The following is an 18,955-nucleotide window of genomic DNA, read 5'->3' on the forward strand; positions in this document are numbered from 1 at the left end:
AACCCCTTAATGATTTATGATGTACTATCTTCGTTGTAAGCAGTCTCCCTACCTTTGATATGCACACCGAGATGAAGGCTGAATTAATCAGCCATCATCTGCCTCTAACAGCCATGGGTGGAGCAGCGTGGAGACTGTGGCAGTAAGGCCCTGTGCGCACTGGAAAACGGAATTTTCTTAAGAAAATTCTGCAGGGTCTGAAAGATTACCGCACCCGCGGTACAAAAACGCAGCAAACCGCACCCAAAAACTGCATGCGGTTTGCCGCGGTTTTACCGCGGTATTGTTCACGTATTGATAGATAGATAGACTCCCTGTGAGCACACGCTGCATTTCTCCCGAGCGGTAATGTGTGTTCACATTATCGGCCGTGGGAAATACCCTGTGGTTACCTCTCTGCAGTCTGTCTCGTTGCGAGGCTGCATTCAGTAGTGTGTCAGTCGCGGCTGGATGCAAGCATCGCAGGACGTGGATTACGCCGGAGCTGTGTGTTTTGGGAGGGGTTAATAAAGGGATGAAACAGGGGCTTTTTTGTGTTTTATTTAAAATAAAGGATTGTTTGGTGTTTGTGTTTATTCACTTTACTTACGGGTTGATCATATCAGCTGTCACATAGACGCTGCCATGATCAAGCCTGGACTTAGTGGCGGCGATCCGCCGCCATTAACTCCTTATATTACCCTGGATTGCCACCGCATCCTGGCAACAGGAAGAGCCGGGGACACTCCGGGACTGCCGCATAATGGATGCGACAGTCCCGGGGCAGCTGTGGGCTGATATTCTCGGAGGGGGGGGACATTAACCCTGCCCCCCCGCGCCTGAGAATACCGGGCCGCCGCTGTGTAGACGGCTAGACGGTAAAAATACGGCGGAGCCCACGTGTTTTTTTTTCTACATGTCCGTTTGATTTGTATGTGTATTCTATATGTCTGTGTATGAGTGAGATGTGTGTGAGTGCGATGCGTGTGTGTGTGTGTGTGTTTACTCTCTGCTCCGCTTCCTCTTCCTGTCATAATGACATCACTTCCCTGCAAACCGCAGGCAGCGATGAACATTATGCCCCGAAACCGTGAAATACCGCAGGGAATAATGCAGGAAAACGCACAGAATTTGCTGCCTGCGTTACTCCCTGCGGGATTTCACGATTACATTGCAGTCAATGGAATGAAATGCCGCAGCGACGTTCGGAAAAGAAGTGACAAAACATGCAGCTGTCAAAATTTGCATAGTGTGCACAGCATTTTTTTTCCCCATAGGTTTTGCTGGTGAATCACTGCAGAGATGTTATGAACATAACATGCAGCGAAACAGCAAAACCGCAGGAAATCCGCGTAAAAAACAGGCAAGTGCGCACAGGGCCTAAAACTGTTAAATAACACTGTCAACCTCTGTCAGCGGCATTTAACATGTGGCAGGGGAGCGATCATGGGACGCTGATAGGTTGTAATGACAGTACCGTTGTGAAAACCAGCCAGTGGATGGCGTTCAAAAGGAGACCATGATTTCTGCTACATACAGCACTGATGTGTATAGCACAAGCCCCCAAACGGAACTATTAAATATAGTGAAAAGTAGAAAAAAAAGTATATTAATAAATATTATAAAAACATTAGCACATTAGAAATTAGGAAATATATACACACATATATATATATATATATATATATATATATATATATATATATATATATATATCTAATATATAAAGCTGAGTGTATGTATGTATGTATGTATGTACAGTTAGGTCCAGAAATATTTGGACAGTGACACAAGTTTTGTTATTTTAGCTGTTTACAAAAACATGTTCAGAAATACAATTATATATATAATATGGGCTGAAAGTGCACACTCCCAGCTGCAATATGAGAGTTTTCACATCCAAATCGGAGAAAGGGTTTAGGAATCATAGCTCTGTAATGCATAGCCTCCTCTTTTTCAAGGGACCAAAAGTAATTGGACAAGTGACTCTAAGGGCTGCAATTAACTCTGAAGGCGTCTCCCTCGTTAATCTGTAATCAATGAAGTAGTTAAAAGGTCTGGGGTTGATTACAGGTGTGTGGTTTTGCATTTGGAAGCTGTTGCTGTGACCAGACAACATGCGGTCTAAGGAACTCTCAATTGAGGTGAAGCAGAACATCCTGAGGCTGAAAAAAAAGAAAAAAAATCCATCAGAGAGATAGCAGACATGCTTGGAGTAGCAAAATCAACAGTCGGGTACATTCTGAGAAAAAAGGAATTGACTGGTGAGCTTGGAAACTCAAAAAGGCCTGGGCGTCCACGGATGACAACAGTGGTGGATGATCGCCGCATACTTTCTTTGGTGAAGAAGAACCCGTTCACAACATCAACTGAAGTCCAGAACACTCTCAGTGAAGTAGGTGTATCTGTCTCTAAGTCAACAGTAAAGAGAAGACTCCATGAAAGTAAATACAAAGGGTTCACATCTAGATGCAAACCATTCATCAATTCCAAAGATAGACAGGCCAGAGTTAAATTTGCTGAAAAACACCTCATGAAGCCAGCTCAGTTCTGGAAAAGTATTCTATGGACAGATGAGACAAAGATCAACCTGTACCAGAATGATGGGAAGAAAAAAGTTTGGAGAAGAAAGGGAACGGCACATGATCCAACGCACACCACATCCTCTGTAAAACATGGTGGAGGCAACGTGATGGCATGGGCATGCATGGCTTTCAATGGCACTGGGTCACTTGTGTTTATTGATGACATAACAGCAGACAAGAGTAGCCGGATGAATTCTGAAGTGTACAGGGAAATACTTTCAGCCCAGATTCAGCCAAATGCCGCAAAGTTGATCGGACGGCGCTTCATAGTACAGATGGACAATGACCCCAAGCATACAGCCAAAGCTACCCAGGAGTTCATGAGTGCAAAAAAGTGGAACATTCTGTAATGGCCAAGTCAATCACCAGATCTTAACCCAATTGAGCATGCATTTCACTTGCTCAAATCCAGACTTAAGACGGAAAGACCCACAAACAAGCAAGACCTGAAGGCTGCGGCTGTAAAGGCCTGGCAAAGCATTAAGAAGGAGGAAACCCAGCGTTTGGTGATGTCCATGGGTTCCAGACTTAAGGTAGTGATTGCCTCCAAAGGATTCGCAACAAAATATTGAAAATAAAAATATTTTGTTTGGATTTGGTTTATTTGTCCAATTACTTTTGACCTCCTAAAATGTGGAGTGTTTGTAAAGAAATGTGTACAATTCCTACAATTTCTATCAGATATTTTTGTTCAAACCTTCAAAATAAACGTTACAATCTGCACTTGAATTCTGTTGTAGAGGTTTCATTTCAAATCCAATGTGGTGGCATGCAGAGCCCAACTCGCGAAAATTGTGTCACTGTCCAAATATTTCTGGACCTAACTGTATGTATGTATATATATGTATGCGAAAGGAATACGCACCGTCGCATTTACAATCACGGAATTTTGCACACACTCCTCATATAACCCAGGGAACGTCGTAGACTGTTTTGTCAGGAAAATTTAACCCCGCGCTTTACAGTTACTTTCCAAAAACCTGCCTCCATTAAAGTGAATGGAGCCTGGAACTACAGGTTACTAATAGGAGCTGTGATTGTTTGCTATAGGAACAAAGGACAGTGTTAGTATAATAAGCTTATGTGTGAGGTAATAAGATGTCGGTGGGGAGACGGAGAGAGAGACAGAGAGAGAGATCGAGACAGATAGATAGAGACAGACGGGGAAAGAGACAGACAGAGAGAGACAGATAGAGACAGCAGGGGAAAGAGACAGACATACAGAGATAGAGAGACAGACACAGAGATAGATATACATACATACATACTTTCTTTTTTAACAAATATTTGGTATGGCTGTGCCTATGACTAAGAGCGCTAAGAGTGTGCATTTGAAACATGTAAGATGTTACTTGTCCTCTGCGGTGGAATACTTTTACTGGATTCTTAATAAAATTTGAAGATTTTACTTCTCATAGTGCCGACCCTTTTCTTTCCTATATATATATTCTGAAGTGCTCCAATCGTACTGACCTGGAGAATCATGTTGACAAGTCCTTTTTACCATACAATGAACACTGTAAATACAAAGAGCTAAAAAAAAAAAAAAAAAAAAAACCTAAACAAAAAACAATAGCACATTAAATGGTAAAACTCCTCCAGCAAAAAACAAGCAATCATACGTCTGTTGATGAAATAAGAATTATTCTTACCGTTAATTCGGAACCCATAGCATATGAGAAGTACAAACACATCCAGGAATCTCGAGGATAAGGGAGGGAATTACGTGCTGTCGTGGAAGGTTCTAGAAACCGAATTAACGGTAAGAATAATTCTTATTTCTCTAGTCCTTTCCACGACAGCATAGGAGGAATACCAACGAATTGATACCTAGGGGGGGACCACAGCCTGCAGGACCTTCCTGCCAAAAGCCAAATCCCTGTTGGAATCCAGATCCAAACGATAATGCTTCGTGAAAGTATGGAGGGAAGACCACTTAGCCGCCTTGCAGATCTGCTCAGGAGAAGCCCCTGCCCGTTCAGCCCAGGAGACAGAGGTAGTCCTGGTGGAGTGCGCCGTAAATCCGGTAGGCGGAGACAGATGCTGAGCGAGGTAGGCGTCTCTAATGGCCCGCACAATCCAGTTGGCGATGGTACTCTTAGCCACCTTCCTGCCCTTATTTTGACCAAAGGGCTGTATAAATAGGTTATGATCAATACGCCAAGGTGCAGTAATATCTAGGTAGCGCAACACCATCCGACGAACGTCCAAAGAATGGAACACTTCCTCCCCCGGAGTCCTAGGATGCTGACAGAAGGAAGGCAGGACGATGGACTGAGAACGGTGAAAATCCGAAACCACTTTGGGAAGGAAGGAAGGGTCCAGCTGAAAGACAATGCTGTCATCTCTGACGGTCAGGTAAGGCTCCCGAATAGACAATGCTTGAAGTTCCCCGACTCTCCGAGCGGACGTAATAGCCACGAGAAAGGCAGTCTTGTGAGAGAGAGAACGGATGCTACAGGAGGACAGAGGCTCAAAGGGCGACTGAGACAGTCCGGTAAGGACCACATTGAGATCCCAGCGAGGTGTCAGGACCCTCTGCCGCGGACAGAGCCTACTAGCAGACACGAAGAAACGGCGGATCCAGCGATGATCTGCTAGAGCCGTGTCAAAGACTGCACTGAGTGCCGAGACCTGCACCTTCAGGGTGCTGGGCCGAAGGCCTAAGTCCAATCCACTCTGGAGGAAGTCGAGAATCTGCGCAATGTTAGGCCGGAGCGGGTCAGGAGGCCGAGAACCACACCAGGAGGAAAATCTCATCCAGATTTTATTGTAAATACTATTAGTCACCGGTTTACGGTTGCTCTGTAGAGTAGCCACGACCTTGTCAGAAAGTCCTTGGGCCTTCAGTGCCCGGGCCTCAGAAGCCAAGCAGCCAACTTGAGTTTCTGGGGGTCCGGATGGAATATCTGACCCTGAGACAGTAAACTGGGGTCTGAACCCAGGAGGACCGGTCCGTCGATCCCGAGAGTCAGGATCAGGCTGTACCAACTCCGCCGAGGCCACAGAGGAGCTACCAGGATAGTTGCGGCTCCGTCGTCTCTGATCTTCCTCAGGGTTCGTGCGAGAAGAGGAATTGGTGGGAAGGCGTAGGCGAGGCGAAAGGACCAATTGTGGCAGAAGGCGTCCACCCCCAACGCATTGTCCCGAGGGTTCAGGGAGAAAAATGTTGCGACCTTGCGATTTCCTGCTGAAGCAAAGAGGTCCACCTCTGGAGTACCCCACCTTGCCACCAGAGAGCAGAACACCGCTTGGTCCAGACTCCACTCCCCTGGGTGAACATCCTGACGACTCAGGAAATCTGCTTGAACGTTTAGGGATCCCTTTATATGGACTGCAAAAAGGGATAGCAGGGACCGTTCTGCCCAGTGGAAGATCCGGGAGGACACAGACTTCAGGGCGCCCGATCTTGTACTGCCCTGATGGCGGAGATGTGCCACTGTGGTGACATTGTCTGAGTAGACCAGGACGTGAGTGTCCCGGACGAGATCCTGAGCAGCAAGGAGAGCTTCCCTGACCGCCCTGAGTTCCCGGTAGTTGGAGGATTGGGAGCTGACATAAGGACTCCAGACCCCCTGAAATGGGGAGTTTGCCACCATAGCACCCCATCCCCGCAGGCTGGCATCGGTTGTTAGTGTAACCAGGGGCGTCCGAGTCCAGGCAACCCCCACCTTCAGGTTGTTGGGACGCAGCCACCAGAGAAGGGAAGAGGAGTCGGTCCCTGAGAGGCGAAACCGTTTGTTCAGGGAGGAAGGGAGTCTGTCCCAATGCGCCAGGATATGATCCTGTAGACAGCGAGAGTGGGCCTGAGCCCACATGACTGAGGGAATGCAGGACGTCATAGAACCCAGAGCCGACATAGCCGCTCGAAGGGTCGGGCGAGCCTGTCGGCGAAGCGTTGAGATTTTGGTTAGCAGGGTCAACCTGTGGTCTCTCGGGAGAAAGGATGCCTGTCTGTCGGAGTCCAGCAGCACCCCGAGAAACCGCAGAGTGGAGGAGGGTTGCAGCTGGGGCTTCTTGAGATTGGGGATCCAGCCCAAGGAACGAAGAATGCTTAATGACTTCTCCACATGGCACCGGAGGGTCTGAGCGGAGGGAGCCACGAGAAGAAAGTCGTCCAAATATGGAACCAGACAGACACCTTGCAATCGTATGAAGGCGACCACCTCTGCCATGATCTTTGAAAAGATCCTTGGAGCCGAGGAGATCCCGAAGGGAAGCACGTTGAATTGGAAATGAAGCACCTCCTCCCCATGCAGAACCGCAAACTTGGGTTATTGCCTGTGACACGGATGGATGGGCACATGGAAGTAGGCATCCTTCAGGTCTATTGAGGCCATATGGTGGCGCAGACCTATCAGCGGGATAGACGATTTCACAGACTCCATCTTGAAACGCCGGTATCTGACCTGCCGGTTGAGACGCTTCAGATTGATGATAATCCGGACATCACCAGACGGGTTTTTGACAAGGAAGAGACGGAAGTAGTGGCCTACCCCTCCTTCCCGACTCGGGACTGGGGAAACGACCCCCGAGTGCATTAGCTCCTGAATCTTCGAGTACAGGAGGGCCTGCGAACCCTGCGATACCAGAGCCGTGACTCGGAGACCCGGTAGAGGGGGGGAGATGAATTCTATTAATAGACCCTCTGAGACGATCTTCAGGACCCATTGGCAGGTGGGGATGGACCGCCACTGGGGAAGAAAGGCCGAGAGTCGTCCCCCTACCCGAGCCGAGTCATGGTTTGTCCTGCTGAGGACCTTGTTGATGGGAAGGGATGAGAATGTTTCTCCCTCTTCCCTTAGGGTAGCTCCACCAGCCCGACTTCCCTTTCCCCTTGGACTGGGAGGCCGGAGGCATCGAGGGACGAAAGGACCGCTTCCTGGAGGGTTTAGGATCCGGCAAGGCCTTACGATCATTCGCCTTGTCCAGAATGTCATCCAGGGCAGGCCCAAACACCAAATCCCCTTTAAACGGAAGGGAGCAAAGTCTCATTTTGGAGGTGGAGTCTCCACTCCAGGCCTTAAGCCAGATGGCACGTCTGGCAGAGTTAGACAAGACCGAGGTCCTGGCAGCCAGGCGGACCGACTCCAGCGAGGTATCCGCCATAAAACTGGTAGCTTTCCTAAGTAAGGGAAGGGATTCTAGCAACTCATCCCGAGGGGTACCCTGGGAAATATGAGCCTCCAACTGGTCGAGCCACCTAAGTAGGGACCGGGAGACACAAGTGGAGGCAATATTGGCCTGAATGGTAGAAGACGATGCCTCCCAGGATCGCTTCATGAGGCCCTCGACCTTCCTATCCATCTGATCTCTAAGCTGGGAAGTATCTTCAAAGGGGAGCGCCGTTTGTTTAGCGACCCTGGCCACCTGCACATCCACTTTGGGGACCTCCCAATGCAACCCAGAAGCCTCCAGGGGAAATCGGCGCCTGGGGTCACCCCGGAAACGCTTCTCAGGAAATTCCCATTCCTTAGAGACAATATCCAGAATATTGGCATGAACAGGAAACCCTAATTGTTTGACGGTTTTCAGGCCAGCGAACATTTCATCCTGGACCGAGGGAAGAACCTGTACGTCCTCTAACCCCATAGTGCTGCTAACCGCCCCAATAAGATCCCCCAAATCTTCTGAGGGGAAAAGGAAGGACTGGTCAGACCTCCCGGAGGAAAAACCTTCATCGGGACCCTCCGAGGCGGAATCAGCATCCTCATGATCAGACGGGGCTGACTGGAGTTTCCTTTTCTTTGGGGGAGAAGGGCCAGGAGCAGGGAGGGAGGCTAGTGAGGCCTGAATCTCCTGTTTCATCATGGACCGCAGCTCGTCAACCAGGGACGGTTGTTCAGCCCTAACAATCTGGTCCGTACACTGTTGGCAAAGCTTCTTATCCCAGACTGCAGGGAGCTTTTTTATACAGACTGGACACTTTTTAATCTTTTCAGTCCTTTCATAGCAGTCAGGCTTGTCAGGCTTATCAGGCTTCTCAGACTTCTCAGACTTCTCTGACTTCTCTGACTTCTCAGACTTCTCTGACTTGTCACATTTGTCAGATTTCTTAGCAGGCTTGTCCTCCTGGAAAACACAGACCAGAAGGAGCCATAAATACCAGCCTGAGACCATGCATAAGGGACCACCCCCCTCCTTACTTACTGCGGCAGGGGGAACACTGGGCTCTGCAGATGCAGATGCAGGGGAAGACATGTCAGGGAGCACAGTAGAAGTCCTTACCATGATTCTGAAGTCTTCAGGGTGGCCTTTATGCAGAAGGGCCTGCCCCCCCCAGTGACAGGGAACGTTCCCCGCCTCCCGCATCAGGTCCCTGACAGGCCGTGGAAGCGACGGCGTATCCGTCACGCTGCCTCCGCGACCGGAAGTGCCCATACCGGAAGGTCGCGAGACTGGAAGTCCCGCCCGCGGCAGCACTTCCGGCTCGTACTGCAGCGTGCATACAGGAGGCGGCTGGCGGCTCAGGGAGGACGCCGGCCGGGGAGCTACACAGCCCGCATCACCCCAGAGGAGCTCCGGAAGGCTGGAGCAGCGGTCCCTCACAGAGTGAGGGAACAGTATGGGAGGAGCGGCGAAGGCCCGACCGATACTGCCCAGCTAAGGTAGGGGAAAAGGAAAAAAAAAAAACAAATATACACATATACTGCAGTTCGCCGGCCACCACAGCATAGGAGAAAAAATAAAACCTCTCCATGCCCCATGGGGACAGGAAGACACTGGCTATGGGAGGTGGGAGGGTCCTTTTAACCTCTTGTGCTTCCTGTCCTAATTAGGGCATGGAGAGACAACCTCCTATGCTGTCGTGGAAGGGACTAGAGAAAATATTATGGTTCTTAAAAGGAGGAAAAAATTAAAGCGCAAAAATGAAAAATTGCCGTATTGGAAAGGGTTAATAAAGTGACCCTGACTGTTTCCCCTATGGTCGCATGGCTCCTTGTCCAATAAAAATACTGTAGTACTGAAGGATGATTTCCGCTGGATGTTGGGCTTTATGGAGGAAGACGCTAAATCATGCTGGTTTCAATAAAGACATCTTTCTTAACCCTTGTGTCGCGGGCGGATGAGGGGACGCCGCGCTCTCCCTGCTGCTGCTCGGGTCCAGCTGGCACCGCGGCTGCTGCGGCCGCTGCTCGGTGGCTCGAGCGATGGGCCGGATCCCGGGGACTCGAGCGGCGCTCCTCGCCCGTGAGTGAAAAGGGGATTGGGTGTTTTGGGATAGTCTATTGTCCGTGACGCCACCCACGGTTGTGGTGATTTGTTAACACCACCGCTGCTCTGTATGGGGAGCCCGGGAGTGATGGTATGGAGCAGCCAGTTGTTGATGTGCCCCTCCGTGGGTAGGGGTTGTGGTGCTCCCGGGGCCCAGTGATGGGGTTGGGATGGTGGACAGGCGGGTATGGGGCCTGTGGAGGTGCAGGGGCGCAGGGGCAGCGCTGTGCCGCACGGCACGGAGGTACTCACTCAGCCAGTAACCACGACACAGTTCTCGGTAAACAAACGGCTGGTTGGACGGGTCCCTCGGACGGTTCACGGTGCTGCGGTTCCCTGCAGTTATCGGTGACGGTCTCTTCCCTGCACCTATGGAATGTCTATTTGGTAGCGATGGGTCCCCACCGGTTACTCGCTCCCCGGCTTCAATCTGGGCCGGAGGAGCCTCTCTCTTGCCCGCAGGCGCTGGCCCTGGGAAACTGGTGCCTTGGCGGTGGCGGTGTCTCCCCTCAATGGTCGGACTGTTGCCTTCAATCGGGACTTGGTTGTTAGGAGACAGGCGTCCCCTTCACTGACGGGTTTGGCAAATTATGGCGATTCCTAGCCTTGCTGGGATCCGAAAAGCCCCTGCCCTGGTGCTGACTGTTCTTCGTATACTGCTCCAGACCGCCGGGTCACCACCCGTCCGCGGTCCTTCCAGCAACCTCCGAGCAGTCCCCCTGCAGACTATCACCGCCGTCTGCTGACCTTGCTGTCACAGTCCGGGGCACACACCCGGACCAACTTCAGGCTTTACTACTGTTTCTTTCCACCTCTTTACTCCTCTTACAAGCTCCTCTCCTTTGCTCCACTACCACTTCACTTCCTTCTACTTTCACTTCCTAAACTGCACTGCCTGGTTCTTCCTGCCTCCAGGGCTGTGAACTCCTCGGTGGGCGGAGCCAACCGCCTGGCCCACCCCCTGGTGTGGACAACAGCCCCTGGAGGAAGGCAACAAGGATATTGGGGTTAGCTGGTGTACCTGCAGGGAATGTGGGGTGTGTGTGTTGTTGTGACCTGTGACCCCTGGCTTGCCCAGGGCGTCACATTCCCCCTTAGCAAAACGCAGACCGTCCTCGGGCTGCCCGTCCAACACCGGTTTTATTTTCCTTTTTGTTTTCTGAAAATAGAAAAACGGTAAAACGGTAACATATTTACAAATTATGGCATCATCCCACAGCGGGAGGTTCATTGCTTAAACGTTACGGTTTTAAACGGTTGCGGCTGCCGCTCTCTCCCACCCAAGTAACCTGGCCCTGATGCTGCCCCTAAAACCCAGGCAGCACCCCTTGACCCAAGTCCTGCACCAAGTCACCCGAGCGGGATCTGTCCTTCCCCTCCAGAGGGTAGCCACCGGTTCCTGTGGTGGCTGGGCCCCAGCCTGCTCTGCTGCGGGCCCTCCCTCCAACCTGCCTCTCCGGAGGCGGTAACGGTCAGCTGCAACAAAAGATTTTTATTTACAAGCCACTAGCGTCTGTGGTTGCCCTGCAAGTTCACGGGCTTGTCCATGGAAAGTTCTCCATGCAACCTTTTTAAACAGTCCCCACGGGGACAACGGTGCCAGCACGGCCGGTTTCCAAATCACGGTTGAATCAGGTGACTTTCACGATAATCATTTTCTTATCATTCTTTACAAACAAACACACTTTAACATCCTCAGACTGGTGGTCCCAACGGGGACGGTGCAACGGTGCTCCGCTGACCTTGATGTGGCTACCACCGCAGGGGGTCGGCCCACTCAGGGACCGAACGGTACATGGGGTTCTCCTTCCATCGGCAGTTCAACCCCGACCCACTGACAGCCGTTAGGTACGGCGGCGGAAGCAGCACACTTGGGACCTCTTCCTCCATCAACGCCATTCTCTCCGGCCCCCTGGCCGCGGCGCTGACGTCCGTCTCCCACTCAATCAGGGCTGGTTCTGGGATTTGGGTGGACTGGTCGCGACGCGGCACGGCCGCAGCCGCCCCTTGCTCACGGGCCCCCACTACGGCAACCATCCTGCGCATCTCTGCCTTCCAGTCCATCAACTGCTGCAGGCTCTGCGCCCTCACCTTCACGCAGAACCGGCCCAACTCCCGCTCCAGCCACGCAGCGGTCCCGGCGGGGAGTTCACCCGGGCCGCAGTCCTCAAACGCTACTCCGCCTCGTTTCCCCCAAAGCTTAGGTACTCCGGTGGCGGGTATTCCCGCACTCCAATTCGAGGACGCCGCCATTTCTCCATCCGCGTCCCCCTTAGCTTCTTTCCGGCCCCTCCTCTATCGGGGCGGAGTTTTGGCCTTCGCGCCTCTACTACTCGAGAAGACGCTCGAGCGGGAACTTTTCGCGCCAAAGATGGCGACTTCTGAAATTTTCCGGCCGGATACCTCCGGCGGTCACAAGGCGCACCTCTACCCAACGGCAGAGCGGTAAGATCCTGTTCGTGACGCCAAGTTGTCGCGGGCGGAGGAGGGGACGCCGCGTTCTCCCTGCTGCTGGTCTGGTCCGGCTGGCACCGCGGCTGCTGCGGCCGCTGCTCGGTGGCTCGAGCGATGGGCCGGATCCCGGGGACTCGAGCGGCGCTCCTCGCCCGTGAGTGAAAAGGGGATTGGGTGTTTTGGGATAGTCTATTGTCCGTGACGCCACCCACGGTTGTGGTGATTTGTTAACACCACCGCTGCTCTGTATGGGGAGCCCGGGAGTGATGGTATGGAGCAGCCAGTTGTTGATGTGCCCCTCCGTGGGTAGGGGTTGTGGTGCTCCCGGGGCCCAGTGATGGGGTTGGGATGGTGGACAGGCGGGTATGGGGCCTGTGGAGGTGCAGGGGCAGCGCTGTGCACCTCCCCACTCTCCCCCTGCAGACTATCACCGCCGTCTGCTGACCTTGCTGTCACAGTCCGGGGCACACACCCGGACCAACTTCAGGCTTTACTACTGTTTCTTTCCACCTCTTTACTCCTCTTACAAGCTCCTCTCCTTTGCTCCACTACCACTTCACTTCCTTCTACTTTCACTTCCTAAACTGCACTGCCTGGTTCTTCCTGCCTCCAGGGCTGTGAACTCCTCGGTGGGCGGAGCCAACCGCCTGGCCCACCCCCTGGTGTGGACAACAGCCCCTGGAGGAAGGCAACAAGGATTTTGGGGTTAGCTGGTGTACCTGCAGGGAATGTGGGGTGTGTGTTGTTGTGACCTGTGACCCCTGGCTTGCCCAGGGCGTCACACTTGTCTGGTCAATGTGACCCCATGCAGATTGGTACAACTAGTGATTTTATTTCATGGTACCTGACGGGGTTAAGAACCCTCTGAACAGATAAGAACATTGGCTTTGGCTGTCAGTGGTAAGATTTATATTATGTTTTGAAGAGTCTAATATTAGGGGGGAGCAGAATATGTGAGACTTATGGGATTGTAAGCAGCGGTTCAGTGAACCTTGATCCAACTGACCTGGTTTCCTAGACCGTACTGAAGAGAGTACGCCAGCATGGACAGGTCATCAAAGAGTCTCAGGACTGTCCTGCAGTGACTCAGCTGAGAGGCCACAATAAGAAGACTCCTTCCACACGGCTGTGTTTCTCCATGTCTCTGTGTTATGGCGCCTCCAAGCAGCTGACAGCTATAGCACAGTGTCCGTATCTAACAACGAGAAGGAATAAGGAAGAAACCTGTCACATAGCACGTCAGAAACCAACAAAAACACATGGGAAATATGGGAGTGGATTATAGGTACAGTATTAAATTGTGATCTACCGGTACATGGGAAATATGGGAGTGGATTATAGGTAGAGTATTAAGCGGGCTTTACACGCTACGAGATTGCTACAGCGATCTCGTTGGGGTCACGGATTTTGTGATGCACATCTGGCCGCTGTAGCGATATCGTTGTGTGTGACTCCTAGGAGCGATTTTGGATCGTTGCAAAAACGTCCAAAAATCGCTCCTCGTTGACATGGTCCTCTCCCAATTATCGCTGCTGTCGCTTGGGCGAAGTTGATCCTCGTCCCTGCGGAAGCACATATCGCTACATGTGACGCCGCAGGAGCGAGGAACCTCTCCTTACCTGCCACACGCCAGCAATGAGGAAGGAAGAAGGTGGGCGGGATGTTCGTCCCGCTCATCTCCACCCCTCCGCTTTGATTGGGCGGCCGCTTAGTGACGTCGCTGTGACGCCGAGCGAATCGTCCCCTTAGAAAGGAGGTGGTTCGCCGGTCACAGCGACGTCGCCGAGCAGGTAAGTACGTGTGACGCTGCCGTAGCGATAATGTTCGCTACGACAGTGATCTTCACATATCGTTATAACGATAGGGGCGGGTGCTATCAGGCTCGCTATCGCTAGAATCGGCTAGCGATGTCGCAGCGTGTAAAGCCACCCTTAGATTGTGATCTACCGGTACATGGGAAATATGGGAGTGGATTATAGGTAGAGTATTAGATGGTGTTCTACCGGTACATGGGAAATATGGGAGTGGATTATAGGTAGAGTATTAGATGGTGTTCTACCGATACATGGGAAATATGGGACTGAATTATAGGTAGAGTATGAAATGGTGTTCTACCGGTCCAAGGGGAAATATGGGAGTGGATTATAGGTAGAGTATTAGATTGTGTTCTACCGGTACATGGGAAATATGGGAGTGGATTATAGGTAGGGTATTAGATGGTGTTCTACCGATACATGGGAAATATGGGAGTGGATTATAGGTAGAGTATTAGATGGTGTTCTACCGGTACATGGGAAATATGGGAGTGGATTATAGGTAGGATATTAGATGGTGTTCTACCGATACATGGGAAATATAGGAGTGGATTACAGGTAGAGTATTAGATGGTGTTCTACCGGTCCATGGGAAATATGGGAGTGGATTATAGGTAGTGTTATATGGTGTTCTACCGTTACATGGGAAATATGGGAGTGGATTAAAGGAAGAGTATTATATGGTGTTCTACCGGTACATGGGAAATATGGGACAGGATTAAAGGAAGAGTATTATATGGTGTTCTACCGGTACATGGGAAATATGGGAGTGGATTATAGGTAGAGTATTAGATTGTGTTCTACCGGTACATGGGAAATATGGGAGTGGATTATAGGTAGGGTATTAGATGGTGTTCTACCGATACATGGGAAATATGGGAGTGGATTATAGGTAGAGTATTAGATGGTGTTCTACCGGTACATGGGAAATATGGGAGTGGATTATAGGTAGGATATTAGATGGTGTTCTACCGATACATGGGAAATATAGGAGTGGATTACAGGTAGAGTATTAGATGGTGTTCTACCGGTCCATGGGAAATATGGGAGTGGATTATAGGTAGTGTTATATGGTGTTCTACCGTTACATGGGAAATATGGGAGTGGATTAAAGGAAGAGTATTATATGGTGTTCTACCGGTACATGGGAAATATGGGACAGGATTAAAGGAAGAGTATTATATGGTGTTCTACTGGTACATGGGAAATATGGGAGTGGATTATAGGTAGAGTATTAGATTGTGTTATACCGGTACATGGGAAATATGGGAGTGGATTATAGGAAAAGTATTATATGGTGTTCTACCAGTACATGCGAAATATGGGAGTGGATTATAGGAAAAGTATTATATAGTGTTCTACCGGTACATGGGAAATATGGGAGTGGATTATAGGTAGGGTATTAGATGGTGTTCTACCGATACATGGGAAATATGGGAGTGGATTATAGGTAGAGTATTAGATGGTGTTCTACCGGTACATGGGAAATATGGGAGTGGATTATAGGTAGGATATTAGATGGTGTTCTACCGATACATGGGAAATATAGGAGTGGATTACAGGTAGAGTATTAGATGGTGTTCTACCGGTCCATGGGAAATATGGGAGTGGATTATAGGTAGTGTTATATGGTGTTCTACCGTTACATGGGAAATATGGGAGTGGATTAAAGGAAGAGTATTATATGGTGTTCTACCGGTACATGGGAAATATGGGACAGGATTAAAGGAAGAGTATTATATGGTGTTCTACCGGTACATGGGAAATATGGGAGTGGATTATAGGTAGAGTATTAGATTGTGTTATACCGGTACATGGGAAATATGGGAGTGGATTATAGGTAGGGTATTAGATGGTGTTCTACTGATACATGGGAAATATGGGAGTGGATTATAGGTAGAGTATTAGATGGTGTTCTACCGGTACATGGGAAATATGGGAGTGGATTATAGGTAGGATATTAGATGGTGTTCTACCGATACATGGGAAATATAGGAGTGGATTACAGGTAGAGTATTAGATGGTGTTCTACCGGTCCATGGGAAATATGGGAGTGGATTATAGGTAGTGTTATATGGTGTTCTACCGTTACATGGGAAATATGGGAGTGGATTAAAGGAAGAGTATTATATGGTGTTCTACCGGTACATGGGAAATATGGGACAGGATTAAAGGAAGAGTATTATATGGTGTTCTACTGGTACATGGGAAATATGGGAGTGGATTATAGGTAGAGTATTAGATTGTGTTATACCGGTACATGGGAAATATGGGAGTGGATTATAGGAAAAGTATTATATGGTGTTCTACCAGTACATGCGAAATATGGGAGAGGATTAAAGCAAGAGTATTATATGGTGTTCTACCGGTACATGGGAAATATAGGAGAGGATTAAAGGAAGAGTATTATATGGTGTTCTACTGGTACATGGGAAATATGGGAGAGGATTATAGGTAGAGTATTAGATTGTGTTCTACCGGTACATGGGAAATATGGGAGAGGATTATAGGTAGAGTATTATATGGTGCTCTACCGGTATATGGGAAATATGGGAGTGGATTATAGGTAGAGTATTAGATTGTGTTCTACCTGTACATGGGAAATATGGGAGTGGATTATAGGTAGAGTATTAGATGGTGTTCTACCGGTACATGGGAAATATGGGAGTGGATTAAAGGAAGAGTATTATATGGTGTTCTACCGCTACATGGGAAATATGGGAGTGGATTACAGGTAGAGTATTAGATTGTGTTCTACCTGTACATGGGAAATATGGGAGTGGATTACAGGTAGAGTATTAGATTGTGTTCTACCTGTGTCGGGGTCGTTACGACAATACCCTCGTCCACCGTCACTCCGAATTAGTCTAATAGCGTGTGGTACCAATATAAGAAAGAGTCAGACAAGGAATCTGGTTCAATCCCAGTGCACGTGGGCGTCAGCACTCAGCAACACTGCCCTTTATTTCCTGAACACAATCTTATATACATAAATGTATAGGCGTGGAGGAGGAAAGAAAAAGGAACAGCAGGGAGGGGTTAAAGTCATATATGTCTAATTCCGGTCGTTCGTCATTGGTCCAATCATTCTTCTATAAATGGAATTATTCTTCTCGTATGTCACGTAGTTTCCAGTAAACAGGATGTCGGCCGTTAGCAAAGTTTCTGTGTCAAAATAGTCAGTTGACTGTTGGTCTAGTTTCCATGTTGAAATAGCTTCAGTGGAAAAACTTATGTTTCTGCAGAAATAAACACAAAGCGTATGAAAGCATAAAGCATATAAAAGCATGAATATAAAAAGTATATTTTTCCTTCACAATCCCCCCTAAACACTAAGTTTTTCCCTGAAAATCATCCTTTGAGACTGTCCATGCATGGGGAAAGGAGATGAATTGGGCTTTTTCATTCGTCCGCGTCAGGATAACTCCCTGGTAGAGTACCCCACACGAACCGAACACTACACTATCAGATAATGCATGGAGTTATCCCATCTTTCCCTAAACTAAATCCTTCAAATTATGATAGGGGGTGAGATTGGATTTGTTGAGCTCTGTGTATTGTTCCATTTCCTCGACCTCAGCTATGAGGGAGCCGACTTCCCCGGAGAGGAAGACGCCTGTTGGGGCGGCTTTGGTAGCTATCCTTTTATAAAGGGGAATAACGCAGCATAGAATAATCATTCCGAAAGCCACAATACCAATTATAACTAGACAAAGCTGTTGTAGGAATCCCTTCAGGCCTCCCAACCAACCTGAGAAAAAGGAGGTGTCTACTCCGGCGTTGCTCTTAAGCTCGTCCGCCAATTTATTGATCTTCCGAAGGGCCACTGTAGTCTTACCGTTTATACCTGAATTTTGTGGGATATAGGTACAACATTCTTCCCCAATCATTCCACAGACCCCTCCTTTTTCGGCCAGGATCATGTCAAGCGTAAGTCTATTCTGCAGGGTCATCTTGGTGTGAGGGCCTAATTCCTCCACTATACCCTGGAAGGCATCTCGACTATAGTTGACAAATCTTTGCTCACTGTAATACACATAATTAATCCAGTCGACATTCTTATTGATCTGTACCTGTGGGATAATGGAGGCAAAACCTGCTGCAATCTGGTTCTGAGCCTTAAACTGATCAGGAACCCCCCTTGGCACTCCAATGGCATCAATATAGACTTTGGGGTCTTCCTCATACCCCAGATGAAGTTGTTCAGTGCTTCTTTTTCTACGCCTGTCTGCAGGGGGTTCAGGATCCCAGGGTAGGATCCGGGACTTCATGGCCAGCTTTACCAGAGTACATTTAACTGAATAGGATAACTGAAGTGAGCACTAATATACATATATATATATGAGTGCAAGCCAAAAATACATACTATATATAAGAATAAGGCTGCACATCAAACTTAGATAATGGTATAATGCCTCAAGCATATGGAAAAATATTGGAATATACAATGAAAAATGCTACTTGCTAATTTGAACATGTGAATAATGAATTGCATACCTGCCATGAATATTAGGAAAAAGGAGATATTTAGCAATCGCATTGATCAATGTAACTGAGCCCCAAGGCCTCGTCAAGGCATATCTCTATATTGGGGTCCCTAGCTCTGTGACCCTAACTGTGTGTCATCTCATTGCAATTAAAAACTGCTATGGGTGGAGAGGGGTAACTAAGGACTTTCTTATATAGGAGATGGAAAAAACATGGCCGAAAGGGGCGGAGCTGTGTTCACATTCAGAAAAAAACTACATATAACTGAATAGGATAACTGAAGTGAGCACTAATATATATATATATATGAGTGCAAGCCAAAAATACATACTATATATAAGAATAAGGCTGCACATCAAACTTAGATAATGGTATAATGCCTCAAGCATATGGAAAAATATTGGAATATACAATGAAAAA

General features: G+C 48.9%; 1 protein-coding gene across 1 annotated transcript in view; it reads right to left on the bottom strand.

The window, feature by feature from the left end:
- LOC142302843 (peroxisomal membrane protein 11C-like) overlaps positions 1 to 17,525 on the bottom strand; it is a 111,836-nt gene extending 94,311 nt beyond the window's left edge. Inside the window, exons 1-3 of the mRNA XM_075343986.1 lie at positions 17,509 to 17,525; positions 17,172 to 17,286; positions 13,240 to 13,428 (exon numbers count right to left, since the gene is read on the bottom strand). Of these exons, the coding sequence (XP_075200101.1) occupies positions 13,240 to 13,428; positions 17,172 to 17,286; positions 17,509 to 17,525 (321 nt within the window). The remainder of the gene's footprint in view (positions 1 to 13,239; positions 13,429 to 17,171; positions 17,287 to 17,508) is intronic.
- Positions 17,526 to 18,955: the final 1,430 nt, after the last annotated feature.

The sequence above is a fragment of the Anomaloglossus baeobatrachus genome, chromosome 1, assembly GCF_048569485.1.
Source record: "Anomaloglossus baeobatrachus isolate aAnoBae1 chromosome 1, aAnoBae1.hap1, whole genome shotgun sequence".
NCBI classification, from domain to species: domain Eukaryota; kingdom Metazoa; phylum Chordata; class Amphibia; order Anura; family Aromobatidae; genus Anomaloglossus; species Anomaloglossus baeobatrachus.